The sequence below is a fragment of the Procambarus clarkii genome, chromosome 44 (assembly GCF_040958095.1).
Source record: "Procambarus clarkii isolate CNS0578487 chromosome 44, FALCON_Pclarkii_2.0, whole genome shotgun sequence".
Lineage (NCBI taxonomy): Eukaryota > Metazoa > Arthropoda > Malacostraca > Decapoda > Cambaridae > Procambarus > Procambarus clarkii.
The window spans coordinates 23,298,848-23,321,674 of NC_091193.1; the positions used below are offsets into that span (position 1 = coordinate 23,298,848).

Consider the following 22,827-nt stretch of genomic DNA (forward strand, 5'->3'; position numbering starts at 1 on the left):
TCCGCGAGCGCTATGTCATGGGTTCGTATCCTGGCCGGGGAGGATTTACTGGGCGCAATTCCTTAACTGTAGCCTCTGTTTAACGCAACAGTAAAATGTATACTTGGATGAAAAAACGATTCTTCGCGGCAGGGGATCGTATTTCAGGGACCATAGGATTAAGGACTTGCCCGAAACGCTACGCGTACTAGTGGCTGTACAAGAATGTAACAACTCTTGTATATATCTCAAAAAAAAAAAAAAAAAAAATATTAGTTTTCCAGTGATTGGCGTCACTTGTTTTGCGATTTAGCTTGGCGTTTCACCTTTCCGGGCTTCGCGATTAACCCTTAACGGGTACGCCGGAGCGCATCCGATCCCACGATCGTCGTTGCTCCTAAATCAACAACAACAACACCGCGAGTGTTCATATTAATGGGCACCATTACATCTCCCCGAAGTTACAGCCCCGCTCCTGTGCCAGTCAGGTAAATCCTCTACGGGCTCACCATAGCCCGTGGTATTTGGAACTTTTTGTTCTGAGTACCTGAATCTAAAAGAACAATCTTCCCGTTGACAACCTTGGAAGAGAACCTTGACAAGAGGACGTCTGGACACCACCTCCGCCTGGGAATGGCCGGATCACGTTCTGTTTCGCGATTTTGGATTTTGATACTGCCGTTTGGCATCCCTATTCAACGACCCGGATTTTTACGACGTTTGGCGCACATATCGCCTGGGGTCACAGGATAGTTGATAGATTTTGAATGTTTTCTGGCTGGTTCTCCCGGCGGGGTGAGCTCACCCCGCCGGGAGCGATCCGGCGCCGGACTCCTAGGAGTCCGGCGCCGGATTGACCGAGAGGTACCGGGGGTTGGCGGGTCTTGGTGGGCTCCTGGTGTACCTTCAGCCGTGGTGGGTGGCTGACTTCTGTTCTACCGGAAGGCACTGGATTACTTTTTGCGTTGTAGTCTTTTTTTGGGGGGGGGGCTGAGTTTTGGGTTTGCAACCTACTATTCTGTGTTGGGTGGTGCTTGTCACCCTGAGGGACTCCTGGGGCGCCCCAATCATCTGCCCGTCTGAGTGTTTGTTGGCCGCGAGGCACATTAGTTTCCGCTGATAAGCAACATTCATTTCGCCATTAGGTTTCGCGATTAACCCTTCACGGGTGTGCCGGGGGCATCCAATCCCACAATCGTCGTAGCCCTTAAATCAACAACATTCCATCTCGCCTCTCTTACCCTTCCTTTCCTCCAACCTGGACCAGACGTTCTCTTTCATAGATATGGATGTATCAGCATATCACACAAGCATGCAAGGTAAGGTAATTATGAGAAGAAAACAAGGTAACCGCGCGAACCTTCATCAACAGCAACAAGAAATAACCCTTCACAACAACTAGCAAACAGACTTAACAAAAACCAACTAATAATTTCAGGGGATTTTAATATTGACCTTTGCGACCCTGATAACCCTCAAGCTGCTAGTTTCCTCAACTGTATTTATTTAGTTTGTTATTTATTTATATATAAGAAGGTACATTGGGAGTTAACAGAGAATATAGAAATTAAGTTGAATTTACATTCTTGTAAAGCCACTAGCACGCATAGCGTTTCGGGCAAGTCCTTAAACTAACAGATACCCCCGTTGAAAAACAGAGGTGCAACTAGTACTCTGAGAGAGAACTCTATCAACATCAGAGGTCCGAGACTGTTCAACACGCTTCCACTACACATAAGGGACATAACTGGCCGACCCCTCACAGTGTTCAAGAGAGAACTGGATAAGCACCTCCAAAGGATACCTGATCAACCAGGCTGTGACTCGTACGTCAGGCTGCGAGCAGCCGCGTCCAACAGCCTGGTTGATCAGTCCGGCAACCAGGAGGCCTGGTCGACGACCGGGCCGCGGGGACGCTAAGCCCCGGAAGCACCTCAAGGTTAATCAAGGTAAGGTAACCCCATACCCATCTTGTGGGCGGAAGTGGAAAGGGTTACAGAAATAATTAACAGTAAAATTGACAAAAAATGTTTACAGGTACTTTACAGCTTTACTTTACAGCTTTACTTTACAGGTACAGATAATTTTCAGTAGAATAATTACAGCAAAATTGAACAAAAATTACAGGTACATTGTAAGAAATTTTGACACAAAAGCAGATTAGAATAATACACAATAATAACAATACACAATAGCGAACAAGGATTACCAGGTACATTAGGATAACATTTCAAGGAATAATGCAGTAGAAGATGCACTCAATACAACAACCATGATATCAGATGATATCTAAGATTACAATGGTAAAGTAATATAGCTTAGGTACAATATTGGGGGATTGGGTAGCACTAGATATAGTGCGAAGATAAAGCAATAGGTAGAAAATTATGAAGATGAGATTAGGTACTTTTTGGTTTTATTTTTGAGTAAGGCAAAAGTTGGACAGCTTTTCAATTCAATAGGGAGTGAGTTCCATGGACTGGGTCCCTTTATTTGCATAGTGTTTACACAGATTAAGTTTGATTCTGGGGATATCAAAGATATATTTATGTCTGGTGTGGTATGTGTTCTATTACATCTGTCCAGGAAGAGTTTCAGAACAGGGAGTGCAATTAAGAAAAGGGTTTTATAAATGTAATTGACACAAGAGAATGTATGGAGTGCATTTATGTTTAGCATGTTTAGGGATTTAAACAGGGGAGCTGTGTGTTGTCTGAAAGCAGAGTTTGATATTGTCCTGAAAGCAGATTTTTGATGGGTGATGATGGACTTGAGGTAGTTTGCAGAGGTTGAACCCCAAGCACAGATACCATAAGTAGGATGGGGGATAGATAAGTGCACAATAGAGTGAGAGGAGAGCAGAGTAGGGTACATAATATCTGATCTTTGAGAGTATACCAACTGTTTAAGAAACCTTTTTAGTTATGTGTTGTATGTGGGTGCTGAAGTTGAGTCTCTTGTCTAAGTATAGGCCAAGGAACTTTCCATCATTTTTATTGCTAATTTATTTATTTATTTATTTATTTATTTATTTATTTATTTATTTATATATATATATACAAGAAGGTACATTGGGTTTGTGAGAATACATTGGATAGTACAGTATTTACATTCTTGTAAAGCCACTAGTACGCGCAGCGTTTGGGCAGGCCCTTAATCTACAAGATAATTTTAAGTAGGTAATTTCTATCAGAATTGATAAATGATAAAGATACATTGCAAGAGAAAAATGAGATGAGAGAGCTTAGTAAGTATATTAAAGCACATTGTTATATTAAAGCTCTGATTGATTACATTGACAGCTTGATTAGTAATTTAAACAAGATTAATAGACACCATACAGCAGATTGACAGCACATATAAGACAGCAATGATCACAATGGTAAAGATGTTCAAATTGGGTACATAAAGATTGGGAGACTGGGTAGCAATAGATACAGATAAACAAGATTAATAAACACCATACAACAGATTGGCAGCACATATAAGAAGACAGCAATGACACAATGGTAAAGATGTTCAAATTGGGAACATAAAGGTTGGGAGATTGGGTAGCAATAGATACAGTGCAATTTTAAGGCAAAAAGTGAAAAACTATAAAGATGAAATTAGGTACTTTTTAGTATTGATTTTGAATGATGCAAAAGTTGGACAGCTTTTCAATTCAATAGGGAGTGAGTTCCATGGACTGGGTCCCTTTATTTGCATAGAGTGTTTACACAGATTAAGTTTGACTCTGGGGATATCAAAGAGATATTTATTTCTGGTGTGATGATAATGGGTCCTATTACATCTGTCCAGGGAGAGTTTCAGAGCATGGTTTGCATTTAAGAACAGGATTTTGTAAATGTAGTTGACACAAGAGAATTTGTGGAGTGAGATTATGTTTAGCATATTTAGGGAGTTAAACAAGGGGGAAACTGAGTCTCTACTCTATTATTTTTATTCAATTTACATGAAACTTACACCTTGTACGTAAAGTTTATGTCTCCAAAATCTTATGCCAGCGTTTTATCCTAAGTTCATTTATTGATTTTATAATAGCAATAAACATGATATATTTGCATAATTTTTAGGGGGAACTTTGACTTTGGGGGGGGGGAACTTTGTATTAGTAAAACTAAACATATTTTGGAAAATCCGCGGCATCAGATCCTTAATTATATGCTAATGTGTCAGAAAAGTGTCATAGAATGATTATATTTAAAACTTGTGGTTGTAGGAACTTACTGAAAATGTGTAATATTCGTTGAAAAAAAAATAATAAATCTCCCTTTCTATTTAGGCTGCAGTACTGAAACTTGGGACAATTGCAGCCTTTTTCATATACAACTAGTCAAAAAATATTTGTTGACATTAAACAAAGTTTAAAAACCTAACTCGTGGCCCTTTAAGGAGGACACTGGAGAAACTAACGACTGGAGTGAGAGCCAACAAGCCTATCAACCCTCTGATCGTAATCAAGTGTTGACGCAGCATGGCCATGGTGGTGGAGCCCGCGCCTGCGCACCTGCCAGAAGCTGGGCCATGGTGGTGGAGCCCGCGCCTGCGCACCTGCCAGAAGCTGGGCCATGGTGGTGGAGCCCGCGCCTGCGCACCTGCCAGAAGCTGGGCCATGGTGGTGGAGCCCGCGCCTGCGCACCTGCCAGAAGCTGGGCCATGGTGGTGGAGCCCGCGCCTGCGCACCTGCCAGAAGCTGGGCCATGGTGGTGGAGCCCGCGCCTGCGCACCTGCCAGAAGCTGGGCCATGGTGGTGGAGCCCGCGCCTGCGCACCTGCCAGAAGCTGGGCCATGGTGGTGGAGCCCGCGCCTGCGCACCTGCCAGAAGCTGGGCCATGGTGGTGGAGCCCGCGCCTGCGCACCTGCCAGAAGCTGGGCCATGGTGGTGGAGCCCGCGCCTGCGCACCTGCCAGAAGCTGGGCCATGGTGGTGGAGCCCGCGCCTGCGCACCTGCCAGAAGCTGGGCCATGGTGGTGGAGCCCGCGCCTGCGCACCTGCCAGAAGCTGGGCCATGGTGGTGGGGCCCGCGCCTGCGCACCTCCCAGAGTGTAAAGGGAGGTTCGTATCATTGCTGTAGACAACATGTGAGAGCAATATATCGGGGGTTGGAAGTGGCAAACTTTTTTTTTAAGAAGGAAAGTTTTGTGTGCTTGTTTTATATTAGAAAAGTATTATATATAAAAGTGGGTGTTCAAGACTGGGGGGGGTGACGAAAGACTTAAGGCTAGCCAACCAAAACTCTGCAGGGTGACCTGTGGTTGGTCAGGGATGGTCATAAGCGGGTTGGGGTGGACGTCCCCCATGAAACGAATTTCTAACCTGGCTTCCACCGTCACTAATATTCATCAAAAATTATATTCAACACGATGATTAAATGGTCTACCTTGTGTAGTTGTTTTTTACGAAAACAGTGCATAGAGAAGACGATCACAGCGACGGAAATAGTATGTAGTGAGTGTGTGATCTCGGGCACCCGAGCAACACCGGGTACACTTACTAATATAATAATGATTTATACTGTTTAGCTTTATGAGTTCTTATTTTGCTGTAGTTGGCCCCATTTAGACTAGTTATGTACTGGTCTCCTTACTATGGAAAGGACAAAATCCTTAATGCGCATAGACAAGTATTACTAAAAGTAATCCATGGAATTAGAAATCTTCCATATAATGAAAATAAACAAATAAATTAACATCTTCTAGAAAGGCGACGAGTAATGTGACACAATATTAAATTGTAAATTGAATAAGGTTAAATTAGGAAAGAAACTGCATATTTGGCAAGATAGTTTTAGATTTACAGTAGAGGTCACCGGGTGTAGATGTAGATTTGACTAAATGTAAACTCTGTCACAGAACTATTCACAAACTTTACGTCATTATATAAGGGAATACACAAAATCGCGGAATTCAGAGATAACACAATCAATATTGTTCAAGAAATGTGTGTACTTAATTCATAATGATGTACTGCCAGGATTCTTAGCCAAGTATCCAAAATATGCTGACTGTAGGTGCAGATCAGAAATATTACAGGAACAACCGTGGGCATCTTCAAGAGGAAACTAGATTGTTTCCTTCAAGGAGTGCCGGACCAACCGGGCTGTGGTGGGCATGCGGGCCGCTCCAAGCAACAGCCTGGTGGACCAAACTCTCACAAGTCAAGTCTGGCCTCGGGCCGGCTTGGGGAGTAGAAGAACTCCCAGAACCCCATCAACCAGGTATCAACCAGCCTGCGCATGACTGTAAAGCTGCCGCCCAGTTGGGTGGGTGTGGAGCACATGACTGTAAAGCTGCCGCCCAGTTGGGTGGGTGTGGAGCACATGACTGTAAAGCTGCCGCCCAGTTGGGTGGGTGTGGAGCACATGACTGTAAAGCTGCCGCCCAGTTGGGTGGGTGTGGAGCACATGACTGTAAAGCTGCCGCCCAGTTGGGTGGGTGTGGAGCAAGACTAGTAACTGTGTGACTCACCATACATGTAAAGTGTCTTGTATAGTGACTGTTGTGAGCCTCTTGTTGAATCACTTGTGATATAAAAAAAACTTCATATGCATATGTATTTGTGAATATGTATGTATTTATTTATGTATGTGAATGCATGTATGAATATATATGTGCATGTGTATGTAACATTAACAATTGTACAACTAGCTTCACCAGATTGTCACTTGCTGAGCTAAAGGAACTCTGGGGTTCAGTTCCTGAACCCATTATGTGCCTGTGTAACCCTTTCCACCACCGCCCACGGAATGAGTATGGGGTGCATAATAATTAAGTGGATGCATGAGAACCAGTAGATGGAGAATCGTTGGGTGGTTTCAAGCGCAGGCTCTACACACCACGCACGCGGCCCAGCTAGTGTGGTTGAATATTGAGGGAGCTGCCTCACATGGGCCAGTAGGTATTCTACAGTTTCCTTTATTCTTACACAGGTTGACTGAAGGTTGGGGGAGGGACCCAAGAGCTGAAGCTCAACCAGCGGATACACAATAGGCGAGGACATCACACGTGGCCGCTGACGTCATAGTGATAATATGTATTTGAATAATTTCTGTGACAAATGAGAACAGTCGTGGGTCAAATTAATCAACAACCAGACTTATGGTGGTCATGGCTCAGTGGTGCACACTCTCCCTATATCCTCACCGAGTTGGACTGGGCTCGAACCCTGGGCAGGGAAGGTCGACTGGTAACACAATGCGCTACGGCCAAAAATTGCCGTAATCCAAAATGGAAATTTATTTCCCAATTTAAATGGCGCCAAAACAACAAGTTTTGGGTTCTGTGGTAGGTTAGGAGAGCAGCAAGTTCTCCTAAGCTTTCAAAACGTCATGAAAACTGTTAATTTAAAATGTCCTCTCCCATCCTAACAGACTAAGCCAGAGGATCCAAAACAGAAAACGGGACTACGTCACTTTCGCGAGCCGCTTCCATTTCCTATTACAGCATTTTTAGCCTTAGTGCGCCTACGGGAGAAAAGCGACGATATTTGTAAGAGAACAGGTTGCCAATAACTGGCCCAGGCTAAACAGATTGACAGGTCATGTCCCAGAGAAAATTAGTAGGGAAGGCAAAAGATAAGCCACGAGAAGATGAAAGTTTAAGCCAGGGGTCAGAAGCCGTCTGCTTCTGTAAAATAGTGTACTTTTCCTGCTTCATGGAGCTATTTATTCCGTGCGTGCCTGGCGGCGCCGCCCACCTCACCCGCTCCACGCATGAGGACAACTGACTAGTCCAGCCACCACAAGCGAGGGACACACAGCGTCTGCTCCAAGTGTGCTCTCCACGCCTGATATAAGTGTAGTGTTGTACTCACCTAGTTGTACTTGCGGGGGTTGAGCTTTGGCTCTTTGGTCCCGCCTCTCAATTGTCAATCAACTGGTGTACAGATTCCTGAGCCTACTGGGCTCTGTCATATCTACATGTGAAACTGGTGAGTTTCACATGGAGTCAGCCTCCACCACATCACTTCCAAGTGCATTCCATCTGTTAACTACTCTGACACTGAAAAAATTCTTTCAAATGTGTCTGTGGCTCATTTGTGTACTATGTTTCTACCTGTGTCCCCTTGTTCGTGTCCCACCCGTGCTGAAGAGTTTGTCTTTGTCCACCCTGTCAATTCCCATGAGAATTATGTAGGTGGTTATCATGTCTCTCCCTTACTCTTCTGTTTTCTAAGAACGTGAGTTTTAGCTCCTTTAGCCTTTCCTCGTAGCTCATACTTCTCAGTTCCAGGACTAGTTTGGTGGCATACCGCTGAATCTTTTCTAACTTTGTCTTGTGTTTAACTAGGTATGGACCCCAGGCTGGAGCTGCATACTCCAGGATAAGTCTGCCATAAGTAGTATACAAGGTCCTCCTGGGGACAGGTTCGGTGTGATATCAACCCCCAAATCTTTCTCTCTACTCTTGCAGGATTTCACCTCCCAGATGGTACCTTGTGTTCAGCCTCCTGCTTCCTTCGCCTAATTTCATTACTTTACACTTTCCTGAGGTGAAATTTAGTAGCTATTTTCTAGAGCTTTCCTGCAGTTTGTCCAGGTCATCCTGTAGTCTCTGTCTGTCTTCATCTGTCTTGATTCTTCTCATAATTTTTGCATCATCAGCAAACATGTTAAATTGTTTACCATCATCAGGGAGTGTGTTGTTATAGCGGGTGTTGACTCTTTGTTCCCTCCTGGTTCTCTTTACTCCCTCCTGGTTCTCTCTACTCCCTCCTGGTTCTCTCTACTCCCTCCTGGTTCTCTTTACTCCCTCCTGGATCTCTCTACTCCCTCCTGGTTCTCTCTACTCCCTCCTGGTTCTCTTTACTCCCTCCTGGTTCTCTCTACTCCCTCCTGGTTCTCTTTACTCCCTCCTGGATCTCTCTACTCCCTCCTGGTTCTCTCTACTCCCTCCTGGTTCTCTTTACTCCCTCCTGGTTCTCTCTACTCCCTCCTGGTTCTCTCTACTCCCTCCTGGTTCTCTCTACTCCCTCCTGGTTCTCTCTACTCCCTCCTGGTTCTCTTTACTCCCTCCTGGTTCTCTCTACTCCCTCCAGGTTCTCTCTACTCCCTCCTGGTTCTCTCTACTCCCTCCAGGTTCTCTCTACTCCCTCCTGGTTCTCTCTACTCCCTCCTGGTTCTCTCTACTCCCTCCTGGTTCTCTCTACTCCCTCCAGGTTCTCTCTACTCCCTCCTGGTTCTCTCTACTCCCTCCAGGTTCTCTCTACTCCCTCCTGGTTCTCTCTACTCCCTCCAGGTTCTCTCTACTCCCTCCAGGTTCTCTCTACTCCCTCCTGGTTCTCTCTACTCCCTCCAGGTTCTCTCTACTCCCTCCTGGTTTAATACACCTGCTGAAAGCTCCAGCACAGCCAGCACTGACAGCTGTGTACGGTCCAACTGTAATGTGTTCTCCCTTCTCCAAGTTTTACAGCATAAAAGTGGCGTAGTGTTTAATATACGTAGAACATCAAGGAGAGTTGAGGTGAGCTTTGGTAAAGTGTTGGTCCGTGAGAGGTCAGGGGGCGGATTGCCAAATGTGAGGCCACAGATTATAGTCACAGAAGACCCGATTATTAACGCCTCTGACACTGTCAGCTACCATCAAGTCCAGGCAAATGAACCTAACAACCTGTCCTCGTACAACCTGTCCTCATACAACCTGTCCTCGTACAACCTGTCCTCGTACAACCTGTCCTCGTACAACCTGTCCTCATACAACCTGTCCTCGTACAACCTGTCCTCCTACAACCTGTCCTTCTACAACCTGTCCTCCTACAACCTGTCCTTCTACAACCTGTCCTCCTACAACCTGTCCTTCTACAACCTGTCCTTCTACAACCTGTCCTCGTACAACCTGTCCTTCTACAACCTGTCCTACAAGCTGTCCTCCTACAACCTGTCCTACAAGCTGTCCTCCTACAACCTGTCCTACAACCTGGCCTCCTACAACCTATGCTCCTACAACCTGTCCCCCTTACATCCTGTCCTCCTACATCCTGTTCTCCTACAACCTGGCCTCCTACAACCTGTCCTCCTACAACCTGGCCTTCTTCAACCTGTCCTACAACTTGGCTTCCTACAACCTGTCCCCCTTACATCCTGTCCCCCTTACATCCTGTCCTCCTACAACCTCTCCTCCTACAACCTGTTCTCCTACAACCTGGCCTCCTACAACCTGGCCTACAACCTGGCCTCCTACAACCTGTCCTCCTACAATCTGTCCTCCCACAACCTGTCATCCTACAACCTGTCCTCCTACAACCTGGTCTCCTGCAACCTGTCCTCATACAACCTGTCCTCCTACAATCTGGCCTACAACCTGTCCTCCTACAACCTGTCCTCCTACAACCTGTCCTCATACAACCTAATCTCCTACAACCTGTCCTCATACAACCTGTCCTACAACCTATCCTCCTTCAACCTGTCCTCCTACAACCTGTCCTCCTACAACCTGGCCTCCTACAACATGTCCTACAACCTGTCCTCCTACAATCTGTCCTCCCACAACCTGTCATCCTACAGCCTATCCTCCTACAACCTGTCCTCCCGCAACCTGTCCTCCTACAAGCTGTCCTCCTACAAACTGTCCTCCTACAACCGGTCCTCCTATAACCTGTCCTACAATCTGGCTTACTACAACCTGGTTCTCTCTACCTCTATTGTACCGTAGCAGCGATCTACACCGTGTCATTGTACCGTAGCAGCGGTCTACACCGTGTCATTGTACCGTAGCAGCGATCTACACCGTGTCATTGTACCGTAGCAGCGATCTACACCGTGTCATTGTACCGTAGCAGCGATCTACACCGTGTCATTGTACCGTAGCAGCGGTCTACACCGTGTCATTGTACCGTAGCAGCGATCTACACCGTGTCATTGTACCGTAGCAGCGGCCTACACCGTGTCATTGTACCGTAGCAGCGATCTACACCGTGTCATTGTACCGTAGCAGCGGTCTACACCGTGTCATTGTACCGTAGCAGCGGTCTACACCGTGTCATTGTACCGTAGCAGCGGCCTACACCGTGTCATTGTACCGTAGCAGCAGTCTACACCGTGTCATTGTACCGTTGCAGCGGTCTACACCGTGTCATTGTACCGTAGCAGCGGTCTACACCGTGTCATTGTACCGTAGCAGCGGTCTACACCGTGTCATTGTACCGTAGCAGCGGTCTAAACTGTGTCATTGTACCGTAGCAGCTGTCTACACCGTGTCATTGTACCGTAGCAGCGGTCTACACCGTGTCATTGTACCGTAGCAGCGGTCTACACCGTGTCATTGTACCGTAGCAGCGGTCTACACCGTGTCATTGTACCGTAGCAGCAGTCTACACCGTGTCATTGTACCGTAGCAGCAGTCTACACCGTGTCATTGTACCGTAGCAGCAGTCTACACCGTGTCATTGTACCGTAGCAGCGGGTCTACACCGTGTCATTGTACCGTAGCAGCAGTCTACACCGTGTCATTGTACCGTAGCAGCGGGTCTACACCGTGTCATTGTACCGTAGCAGCAGTCTACACCGTGTCATTGTACCGTAGCAGCGGGTCTACACCGTGTCATTGTACCGTAGCAGCAGTCTACACCGTGTCATTGTACCGTAGCAGCGGGTCTACACCGTGTCATCATATTAGCCAGCGTTGGAGAGCAGGTCTGCCTCCACCTCGACAATTGTTATTAAGGCAGTTGACACAAAGAAATGGTTTTGGTTCCCATTGTCAGGAATAGGTGACAGGAAACGTTGCCCAAACGCTTTTGTTCGGCAGCGGGAATGCAACCCGGGACCTCCCGGCTATGATCAGGCTGCTATACAAGGAGAATAATATATATATATATATATATATATATATATATATATATATATATATATATATATATATATATATATATGTGGTAAAATACGGCCGTAGTGACAAAGTTGTACATTACAGGAATTTATACATTTAAAATTGCGTGTGTGCGTTCGTGCGTGTGTGTGTGCGTGCGTGCCTGTGTGTGTGCGTGCGTGCCTGTGTGTGTGCGTGCGTGCGCACACACACAGAAGGAAAGCAGTTGGTGGTCCTCGCGCCAGGAGAGAACAAGTAACCATGCAGTGTTATGTAATAATAGTTCATTAACTATTTTGTCATTCTAAATTAAAACTATTATTTCAAAAAGTATCTAATTGTATTTGATAATATACACCTGCAGGTCCATACAGAGGGGGGGGGGGGGGAGCAGGGCACCACACCTGGTGAGGGTGTGGGGACTCCGGCCTCACGGAAGGAAATAAAGAACAGATATAATGTTACAGTTGTTTTTTCTAAATTCGTCTGAAACGGTCCCCCCTCCCCCCCCCCCCACCTTCCTATTTTGTTAATGTTCTAGGTGAACTGCCAGACAATCAGCTGATTACCTGGCATTATACATGCATACTCAACCTGTGGTCAGCGCTGGAAGGTCTTGGGTTCGATTCCCGGTCAGATTAAGACGTTTGTGCAAGTTTGCTTGCTACTAATACCCGTGTTGACCTTGCAGTACACAAGTACCCGAGAGTGACACAACTGTTGTGGGCAGCATCCTGGGGAAGGTCAGCCACCAGGCACCTGAATAAACCTAACAAGCTTCCTGTCCCCAACAACTTGGCACATGCTACAGTAAACAGGTTATAAGTTGAGTGATTCATGTTATGTATTTTTGAGCATTATATTGTTTTTGAATCATAAACTGGCGGGAACTACATAATTATATTAATAACCAAGAACTCTCTTGTACCAGAGCCATGAATCGTGTCCGGTTGAGAAGAGACTTGTGGAAGATGTTGTGGTGGTGTTGTGTGATGGTGGTGGTGGTGGTGGGCGTCTGCTCCCTCCTGGCCCAGCCCCCGCCACACACCCGCCCTCGCAGACCTCCCCGTCGGGAACCTCCTGCTTCCCGGAAGGTCAAAGTAGCTGCCACAAAGGCCAAGTCCGTGAGGCTGCCGGAGGTGAAGGAGACGCTGCAGAAGGGGCCGTTGAGTGGAGTGTTGGGGTTCTCCGTGGTGGTGGACCGTCTGGCGTACGGGTCCCAGGTGGTGGCGGCGCTGCCCCTGCACCACCATACGCCCGCCGTGCTGGGCGCCACACACTATGTGCACAGGTGAGCACTCACCTCCACTATAACAATAAGGAGCATTACCAACACACAGGGACACAATACACCAGACAAGACACACGGGCACACACGGCCAAGATATATAACTTCAGGGTTACACACACACACACATATATATATATATATATATATATATATATATATATATATATATATATATATATATATATATATATATATATGTGTGTGTGTGTGTGTGTGTGTGTGTGTGTGTGTGTGTGTGTGTGTGTGTGTGTGTGTGTGTGTGTGTGTGTGTGTGTGTGTGTGTGTGTGTGTATAAGACCACGAATGAAGGATTAAGACAGGAAATTCCTTCTTTAGTACTTTCGTAGTTAAGAATACATCTTCAGAAGGATGGATTTACAATTCAGTGGAGTGAATATATATAGAGAGGAGTGAAGTGAGAAACAGTGTCTTTATTCACAAACAAAAGATAATAATGAAATAAGAGGATATTAATGAGGTATTATTGAGATAAATGTGTATTAATGATCTTACTCAAGTTAAAAATCAGATCCTGATCAGTTTAAAAACGATTTGAGTAAGATCATTTATATACACTTATGTCAATAATACCTTATTAATAGCCTCTTATCTCATTATTTGGAGATAAGAAGATATTAATAAGGTCGCATCTTTCGGAAAGATCAGTTGTTGACTGACCCCAGGATACGACCCACAAGAGTTGAGTAACTGAGAGGTGGCTGCTCGGGAGTTCGTAGTTATCACAAAGCCTAATTGCCTTCCAGTCCCCCCCGCCCCCCAAAAAAGGAAAGCATACGTACCATAGGATGTGGGTACCCAGACAGTGTACCAGTGTGGTACGTCACACAAGCGGTAGAGAGGTGTGTGGACATCCAGCATGTACTCACCTAGTTGTGGTTGCGGGGGTTGAGCTTTGGCTCTTTGGTCCCGCCTAATGATGTACTTCTGATGCACTTCCCCCGTGCTGAGGACACACACACACACAGGAGTACCGCCAGAAGTCGCCTCTCTCCTCTCGCTCCCACACGTACTTCTCAACCATAAATATTACTTTTAATATTCTCTAACTTTATAAACTCGTCACAATGTTAGATTACCTGGTCTTCCTTTGGTGTCAAAGACCACCGGTGTCAAAGACTACCGGTGTCAAAGACCACCAGTGTCAAAGACTACCGGTGTCGAAGACCAACGGTGTCAAAGACCACCGGTGTCAAAGACCACTGGTGTCAAAGACCACTGGTGTCAAAGACCACCGGTGTCAAAGACCACTGGTGTCAAAGACCACCGGTGTCGAAGACCACTGGTGTCGAAGACCACCGGTGTCGAAGACCACTGGTGTCAAAGACCACTGGTGTCAAAGACCACCGGTGTCAAAGACCACTGGTGTCAAAGACCACCAGTGTCGAAGACCACCGGTGTCGAAGACCACCGGTGTCAAAGACCACCGGTGTCAAAGACCACTGGTGTCAAAGACCACTGGTGTCAAAGACTATGCCACCCTGTTAATATTTCATCTAAACGTCTGTGAATCAGATCTACCGAGAGTCCGGAGCCCTGCCAGTGCTGTAGACACAGAGGAGGGCTGTTGAGGACGGGCTGGGAGTATTGTCATAGAGCGCGTCGTCGTCGTCGTCGTCGTCGGAGAGCACGACTGGGAACCCTCGCGTCATCACGTCGTTCCTTGGGACGACACGAGTATGAGCTGGCGACCAATTACACAGGTCGTCCTCCCTGCCGGTGTAGTAGTCGCTGTGTTACATGTGACACTATCCTTATCACATCCCGCGGGGTAAATAATTATACCTTTGTATATTAGGAAGGCCCTTTGTTACTTGCTATGTTTGTGATAGGACTAAGAGACGGTCTGCAGGTACACACACATTAGACGCTGTTGGTGGCAGTAATAAATACATGTATCTGTACAGGAAGCTCTGCGTACGAGTGCGGGGCTCCACTACACCCTCCTACCCAACCTCGCCTCCTACAAAGAACGTCGCAAATCGCTCGTATGCGTTACATAACACCAAAAATTGTCTTACTTGAAAATAGAAGCGGCTCGCGAAAGTGACGTACTGTCCCGTTTTCTGTTTTGGGTCCTCTGGTAGGTTAGGAGAGGACACTTTAATTTGACCGTTTTCTTGACATTGGGAAACCTTAGGAGGACGGGTTGCACACACACAAGTGGCTCCTCTTACGGAACGTTTGACAGTTGGGCTGTTGAGTAGAATCAAATACCGGCTTGTATGATGACCAAGTCACACGTCACAAGATGGAGATACGACGACGTTTCGGTCCGTCCTGGACCATGATTAAGTCGCGTGTGATAATGGTCCTGGACGGACCGAAACGTCGTCGCTTCTCCATTTAGTGATGAGTTTGGTCATCACATCTTCAGCCACGTTCTTGTGACTCGTCGTCTACACTGGCTTGTATTATTAATTTAGCTAACAATTTAGTGTTAAAAAATAAGATGATATACTGTAGATATATTATGGAATATAGTTGGATCCAATTAGTATGTGTTGCATGAGGTGAGTGGGAGTACTGTACAGTTGGACACCTGTTGTGTAACACAGGGTGACGCCGCCCCCGCCCCTCGTGATGGGGGAGAAGAACGCCTCCTGGCCGGTGGTGGAGGAGGAGGAGGAGGCAGGCTTGGGGCACGTGAGGGACTACTTCACCTACCTCAAGACACCACAGGCCGGGTGTCGCAAGCTCCTTACTATGGGTGGTCTTCACAAATGTGGGGACGTCACTGACAAACTTCCAGATGGTAGCAAGGTAAGATGTCAACCATATTCTCAGAGTTTTAGAGTTGTGCAGGGAACAGACGACTGGTTTTCCGCGAGGAACCATTTCGTCTGGAACTCTCCAAGTCGGGAAGACGGGTGAAACCTTTATAAACCTGCCAGATATATATTATTCCAGAAGTATAGATAAAACTTGTTGATGCAACCATGGATGGATCATCCACATGAAGGTTGTGTGGGTGTATTTGCTATTTATACCAACAGAATCGAGCTATTAGCTCTATTAAGTCTACTTCACATATATTTCTCTCTAACACACACACACACACACACACACACACACACACACACACACACACACACACACACACACACACACACACACACACACACACACACACACACACACACACACATCCCCTAGAAGCAGTCCGTAGCAGCTGTCTAACTCCCAGGTATCTATTTAGTGCTAGGTGAACAGAGGCATCAGTGTGAAAGCAACTGTGCCCATTTGTTTCAGCCTCGGCCGGGAATCGAACCCCGGCCCCTAAGACAACAAGCACCGAGCGCTGCCCACTCAGCCGCGAGGCCCCTGTGTGTGTATGGGTGTGCGCGCGCGCGCTCCCGCGTGCCACCTAACAGTAAATAGATACCTGGGAATTAGTAAACAGTTGAACTGTTGTGGATTGCATCCTATACCCCCCCCCCCTTCCCCCGAGCACCGTCAGCTGAACCACTGTTTATTTTGCCCCAAGAGTGTAACACTAATATGCTGTGTTTACTATAGTAACCTGCACACAATGTTAAATGCGATTCTTGTATTGTGATTTGATTTGTACTCACTGAATTTGTGCGTCCTTTGAGGGACTTGAAGTAGAAGGGGGGTAGAAATAGCCTAAGCTACTCTGTCCCTCTGAGATGTATTTTCTTGCCTCAGTAAACATACATGAACAATGAGCGGGTGTGGACCTCCTGCAGGTGGTGTGTATGGACGCCCCCCTCGGCCTGCCTCCTGCACCAGACTCTCGCACCTGTCTCACTCTCTCCTTCGGCATCAACGTCGACGTCTCCTTCGACGAAGCTGTGTCCAAGCTCAACTGTGAGGTGCACATGTTCGACCTGCTCGACCACGCGCCGGCCACACTACTCAGTCGCTTCAAACACATTCATTTCCACAACGTAAGAAGTTAATAATTGTCATTACTTACAGATAAATATTATTGTGTGTCTGTGGGGTTTGAGGTAATTATTTCACGTCCCTGTGTTAGGGACGTCCCTGTGTGTCCCTGTGTGTGTGTCCCTGTGTTAGGGACGTCCCTGTGTGTCCCTGTGTGTGTGTCCCTGTGTTTCACGACACCTGCACCTTGTCAAAGGTGCGGGTGTCTGGAGACACAGTCGTCGCCGGGTAGACCTGATCACCACCCCGCTGGTCTCATGTACAGAGTATTCTTAAGTAGTATCAGCGCGATAAGTATTCTTAATATTCATTCACTAGATAAGTATCGTGTGTGTGTGTGCATCCTGCCATCTCTCATCAGTACCTCCAAATAATTATAAGTGTTATCTTACTTAACTGGAGTGTTTGGTGAACTGCATGCTAAGCCAATTGATGTGTGAAGTATATTCCAGCGTCTTCTTCATCTTATGAGACGTAAGTGTGTGTTCTTGAGCCATATTCCGCTGAGATATATTTTAATAAACAAAGTTATTCCTCAATATCATCTGGTGTAATGTACCATTCACACATGTCACGTGACCCTCCCTGTATGGGTAGTGTGACCAGGGAACAGTAGCACCAGGAGGTAACTGTCAGTGTGACCAGGGAACAGTAGCACCAGGAGGTAACTGTCAGTGTGACCAGGGAACAGTAGCACCAGGAGGTAACTGTCAGTGTGACCAGGGAACAGTCGCACCAGGAGGTAACTGTCAGTGTGACCAGGGAACAGTAGCACCAGGAGGTAACTGTCAGTGTGACCAGGGAACAGTCGCACCAGGAGGTAACTGTTAGTGTGACCAGGGAACAGTAGCACCAGGAGGTAACTGTCAGTGTGACCAGGGAACAGTCGCACCAGGAGGTAACTGTCAGTGTGACCAGGGAACAGTAGCACCAGGAGGTAACTGTCAGTGTGACCAGGGAACAGTAGCACCAGGAGGTAACTGTTAGTGTGACCAGGGAACAGTCGCACCAGGAGGTAACTGTCAGTGTGACCAGGGAACAGTAGCACCAGGAGGTAACTGTCAGTGTAACCAGGGAACAGTAGCACCAGGAGGTAACTGTTAGTGTGACCAGGGAACAGTCGCACCATTGAAGACCTGCCTGATACGCTATCCTTATTAATTAATTAATTTATTTATTTGCACTTGATCACCCAAATCTGTAGTATTACAAGCATTGTAATTTGGTGTATGTAAATTAGTGTAGTGAGAGAGTGAGAGGTGTGAGGTGGTGTTGCAGGTGGGGCTGGGGGAGGCCAGGAGGCAGAACTACTACCTCAACATCCAGCAGGAGATCCCCGTCGACAGCCTCTCTGGCATCCTCCTCAACCAAACTTTCATCGGTCGTTCGCTCACCATCCTCAAGGTACGTTACCTTCATGTTTACCCACTGACCTCCTGTATGTAGTCTCAGTAGGCTTCCCAGTCATATACAACGTATACATTATATACAACGAAATATTGTATGAGCAACAATGACACGATCATCATAAACGATTTCAATAACATGGCTGTGGTAAGGAGGGAGGATAATGGAGTCCTGGCGCAGATGACGAGGCTGCTGGCGCGGGTGACGGCCCCTCATGTCTCAAATCATGTCCTCGGTTTAGATCCAGGAAAGACCTGAGTAAACAGTTCCAGCATAAGTTACTTATGTATATGAATGCGTTTGGTTGGATATACATAAGAGCGGCGTTGTATGGGTTCATTGCATTACCCTTTGTTCTTACTCTAGTGCTGTAATGCAACTGTTTATTGCCAGATAGACATAGAGAACGACGAGTGGAAAGTGCTGAGGAAGATAGTCCAGGCGCCCTTCATGGACATCATTGGCCAGGTGAGATGCCTAGCTTCCTCTTCCACTGGGATATACAGGCCACTGTATATACCAGTGGTCGTAGCATGGTGGGCCGGGCATGCCTTGTCATAATCCGTATGATAAACAATAAAGTTAGTGTAAGTAATTGGATATAAGGTGTTAACAGCAGTAATACTGACGCAGTTGAGACTACTGCTCGACCCTGGCACCACCTCGCTGCTGCTGACCTCTTGCGTTGTTGTGGTTGTCCGCAGATCGCCATAGAGATCCACGCTATGGACCTGACGACCCTCCCGCCGCACGAGCACCTGGCTTACGTCAGACAACGCTACGACGTCCTCAAGGCTCTGGAGGTACCCGTACTTGTCTCTTGCTCCCTTCCTCAGGCCATTAGACTCCTCGTTATGTTATGTGGCGGGTGTATTATCTCTCCTTCTTCATCTGCCTTCTTACAGATATATTCCTTTACACCAAGCAGGCCGCGCTAACCTTCTCACCAAGCGGGCCGTGCTAACCTTCTCACCAAGCGGGCCGCGCTAACCTTCTCACCAAGCGGGCCGCGCTAACCTTCTCACCAAGCGGGCCGTGCTAACCTTCTCACCAAGCGGGCCGCGCTAACCTTCTCACCAAGCGGGTCGTGCTAACCTTCTCACCAAGCGGGCCGCGCTAACCTTCTCACCAAGCGGGCCGCGCTAACCTTCTCACCAAGCGGGCCGTGCTAACCTTCTCACCAAGCGGGCCGTGCTAACCTTCTCACCAAGCGGGCCGTGCTAACCTTCTCACCAAGCAGGCCGTGCTAACCTTCTCACCAAGCGGGCCGTGCTAACCTTCTCACCAAGCGGGCCGTGCTAACCTTCTCACCAAGCGGGCCGTGCTAACCTTCTCACCAAGCGGGCCGTGCTAACCTTCTCACCAAGCAGGCCGTGCTAACCTTCTCACCAAGCGGGCCGCTCTACAAATAAGAAAAAGCTCATTCCCTTAATTATCAAAATTCAATTTATATAATAAGCTAAGGACTGCACTCTAATACATAAACTCTTATACAATACGTACAATACGAATAAATTATAATTTATAATGATCCATTGTACAAATTTGTAGGCTAAATATAGGACGTATATAGGACGTCCTATATTTAACGTCCTATATATTAAATATAGGACGACGATGTATAGCTTGGACGGCATGTTTGTTTACAATGCCTAGTAATTCACTAAGGTACGCAGGGAATATCTAGACTATGACTTGCAGCGTCCTTCACCCCCCCCCCTCATGTGACCCCACTTGCGCCCCCCGCCCCACCTCTTTCATACAGGCGTGACATACAACTCATGTTTTACAAGGCCTTAGAGGCCTACCTGGAGGAGGCCACACCTGGAGGCGGGTGAGAGGTGAAGGGGGAGCCGCAGTGTTGCTCGGAGCCTCCACGACGTCAACACTGCAAGATGTGCGTGTGTTGACCTCTGATATAAACAGCTATTACTTCTTAGTTAAGCTAAATAAAACCGGGAGCCTGTGTATATGACAAACCCGCGCATGTACAAACACGCCGCACGCGCGTGCACACACACACACACACACACACACACACACACACACACACACACACACACACACACACACACACACACACACACACACACACACACACACACACACACACACACACACACACACACACACACACACCAGAGAGCACAGCATGTGTAAACAATAGTTCTAAACTGAGCCCCCCGTGTCTCACACTACATCATACATATTACCACACATCCTTTCTCTGGTAAACACTTATTGTTGTCCTCGTATTGTTTGATCACTTCCACACCAAGTTACACCCACGCTGTAGCGCCTCTCACCATGAGCCCCAAGTAACAGTCGTGTCGTTGGACAGGGTCGAGGGTTCCGGAAGGTGGCGTACTGGGACAACGAAGGCAGCGCCACCTACAGCGACTCTTCAGGCGACATCTACAACACCTGCGGCGAGGTTCATTACGTCAACTCCAATTGGTACAACGAAACTTTCAAGCAACGCTACAAGGACATAGGCTTCGAGTTCAGATGATGTCCGGACACCTGTTTACGTCCAGTTCAAAAACCTATTTGATTTCTCTTGCGTTCTTTCCGCATATAGTGCTATATACAGCTAGAGGCGTCTTATCGTATGGGCCTGATGGGCACTTTCCCGGGGGCCCCGCCAGCATTGGGGGCCCCCACCAGCATTGGGGGGCCCCACGAGCATAGGACATGTTCATTATGGAAGCAGAATGTTTAAACATTTAGGTCTTCTTGCAAGCACACTTATATAATATAACCCTACATCCTGGTGTGGGACTAAATACTAAATATTTAAGTTATATATTTCCAGATGAGTAACCCATTCAACAGAATTGAAACAGTGTTTTGAGTGGAGCACAGAAGAGGAAGAGAGCTGCAGAGGAGGAGGAGAAAATGGGAAAACTTCCAAAATTAACATTGTGGCTCAACATAGGTGCAATGAGCCGCTCATTACAGTCCTTCAGATATAGCCTCCATATCAACATCCACTCCTGCAATGTCAGCCACTAGTACTGTTCCTTCAGATATAACATCCACATCTATATCCATTCCTGCTACCAATCATCCAGTTTCAGCAGACATACCATCATTACCTGCTGCTGCTGGTAACATTTTACAAGAGGAATTACCCAAATCTGTAACAGTAAATAGTTTGCAATCCAAGAGACAGATCCGAGGCTATGGAATATTAACGATACTAACACAATAGCTTACTGGATTCAAAGGGGGGGCCCTCATCATGTCAGAAACATGACGACAGCAACCTTTCAAACTCACGCAGAGTGCATAAAACAGCTGGAGTAGAGAATATGAAGGCGAGGTATTTATCAAACAATGTGTCCAAACGTGAACTGCGGAATGACGAGTATGTAAAACGTGAATGGCTACTCTGTTCACCATCCTAAGGTCGTTTGTACTGCTTTGAATGTCGCCTATTGTCCAAGAAAGAATCTCCCTTTGCTACATTCGGGTTCAGTGACTGCAAGCACAGCAATATTATTGTAGAACATGAAAACGGAGGAAAATATCGAAAGTGCATGACACCATATTTGATAAGACATAAAGAAACTGAAAGTGTAGATTCTCTATTACTTGAGCAACATCGCTCAGAGCAGGAATATTGGCATAAAGTATTGACACGTGTGGTCTCTGTAATTCGCTTTCTTGCCTCAAGGTTTGCCATTTCGTGGAGAAAATCAGATTATTGGGTCAGGAAAAAATGACAACTATTTAGGTATACTAAAGGTGCTGAGTGAATTTGTCCCTGTCTTAGAAGAACATCTCAAAATATATGGAAATCCTGGAAAAGGGAATCTGCCATATTTATCTGCAATTTGTAGCGCGGCCCCCTTGGTGAGAAGGTTAGCGCGGCCCGCTTGGTGAGAAGGTTAGCACGGCCCGCTTGGTGAGAAGGTTAGTGCGGCCCGCTTGGTGAGAAGGTTAGCGCGGCCCGCTTGGTGAGAAGGTTAGCACGGCCCGCTTGGTGAGAAGGTTAGTGCGGCCCGCTTGGTGAGAAGGTTAGTGCGGCCCGCTTGGTGAGAAGGTTAGTGCGGCCCGCTTGGTGAGAAGGTTAGCACGGCCCGCTTGGTGAGAAGGTTAGTGCGGCCCGCTTGGTGAGAAGGTTAGTGCGGCCCGCTTGGTGAGAAGGTTAGTGCGGCCCGCTTGGTGAGAAGGTTAGTGCGGCCCGCTTGGTGAGAAGGTTAGTGCGGCCCGCTTGGTGAGAAGGTTAGTGCGGCCCGCTTGGTGAGAAGGTTAGTGCGGCCCGCTTGGTGAGAAGGTTAGCGCGGCCCGCTTGGTGAGAAGGTTAGCACGGCCCGCTTGGTGAGAAGGTTAGTGCGGCCCGCTTGGTGAGAAGGTTAGTGCGGCCCGCTTGGTGAGAAGGTTAGTGCGGCCCGCTTGGTGAGAAGGTTA

General features: G+C 47.1%; 1 protein-coding gene across 1 annotated transcript; it reads left to right on the top strand.

Annotated features, from left to right (window-relative positions):
- Positions 1–12,720: 12,720 nt before the first annotated feature.
- On the top strand, positions 12,721–22,360 carry LOC123745173 (probable methyltransferase-like protein 24). Its single transcript, XM_045725481.2, has 7 exons — positions 12,721–13,077; positions 15,654–15,858; positions 16,806–17,006; positions 18,283–18,408; positions 18,805–18,879; positions 19,116–19,214; positions 20,753–22,360. The coding sequence occupies exons 1-7, from the start codon at positions 12,722–12,724 to the stop codon at positions 20,921–20,923; spliced, it is 1,233 nt and encodes a 410-aa protein (XP_045581437.2). The 5' UTR covers position 12,721; the 3' UTR covers positions 20,924–22,360.
- The last annotated feature ends 467 nt before the right edge of the window (positions 22,361–22,827 follow it).

Bases quoted from the DNA above. Each gene is read 5' to 3' on its own strand.
- LOC123745173 (XM_045725481.2), top strand. From the start codon at position 12,722: ATGAATCGTGTCCGGTTGAGAAGAGACTTGTGGAAGATGTTGTGGTGG. The intron at 18,880-19,115 runs GTGAGATGCCTA...GGTTGTCCGCAG, and splicing joins TCATGGACATCATTGGCCAG to ATCGCCATAGAGATCCACGC. The intron at 19,215-20,752 runs GTACCCGTACTT...GTCGTTGGACAG, and splicing joins ACGTCCTCAAGGCTCTGGAG to GGTCGAGGGTTCCGGAAGGT.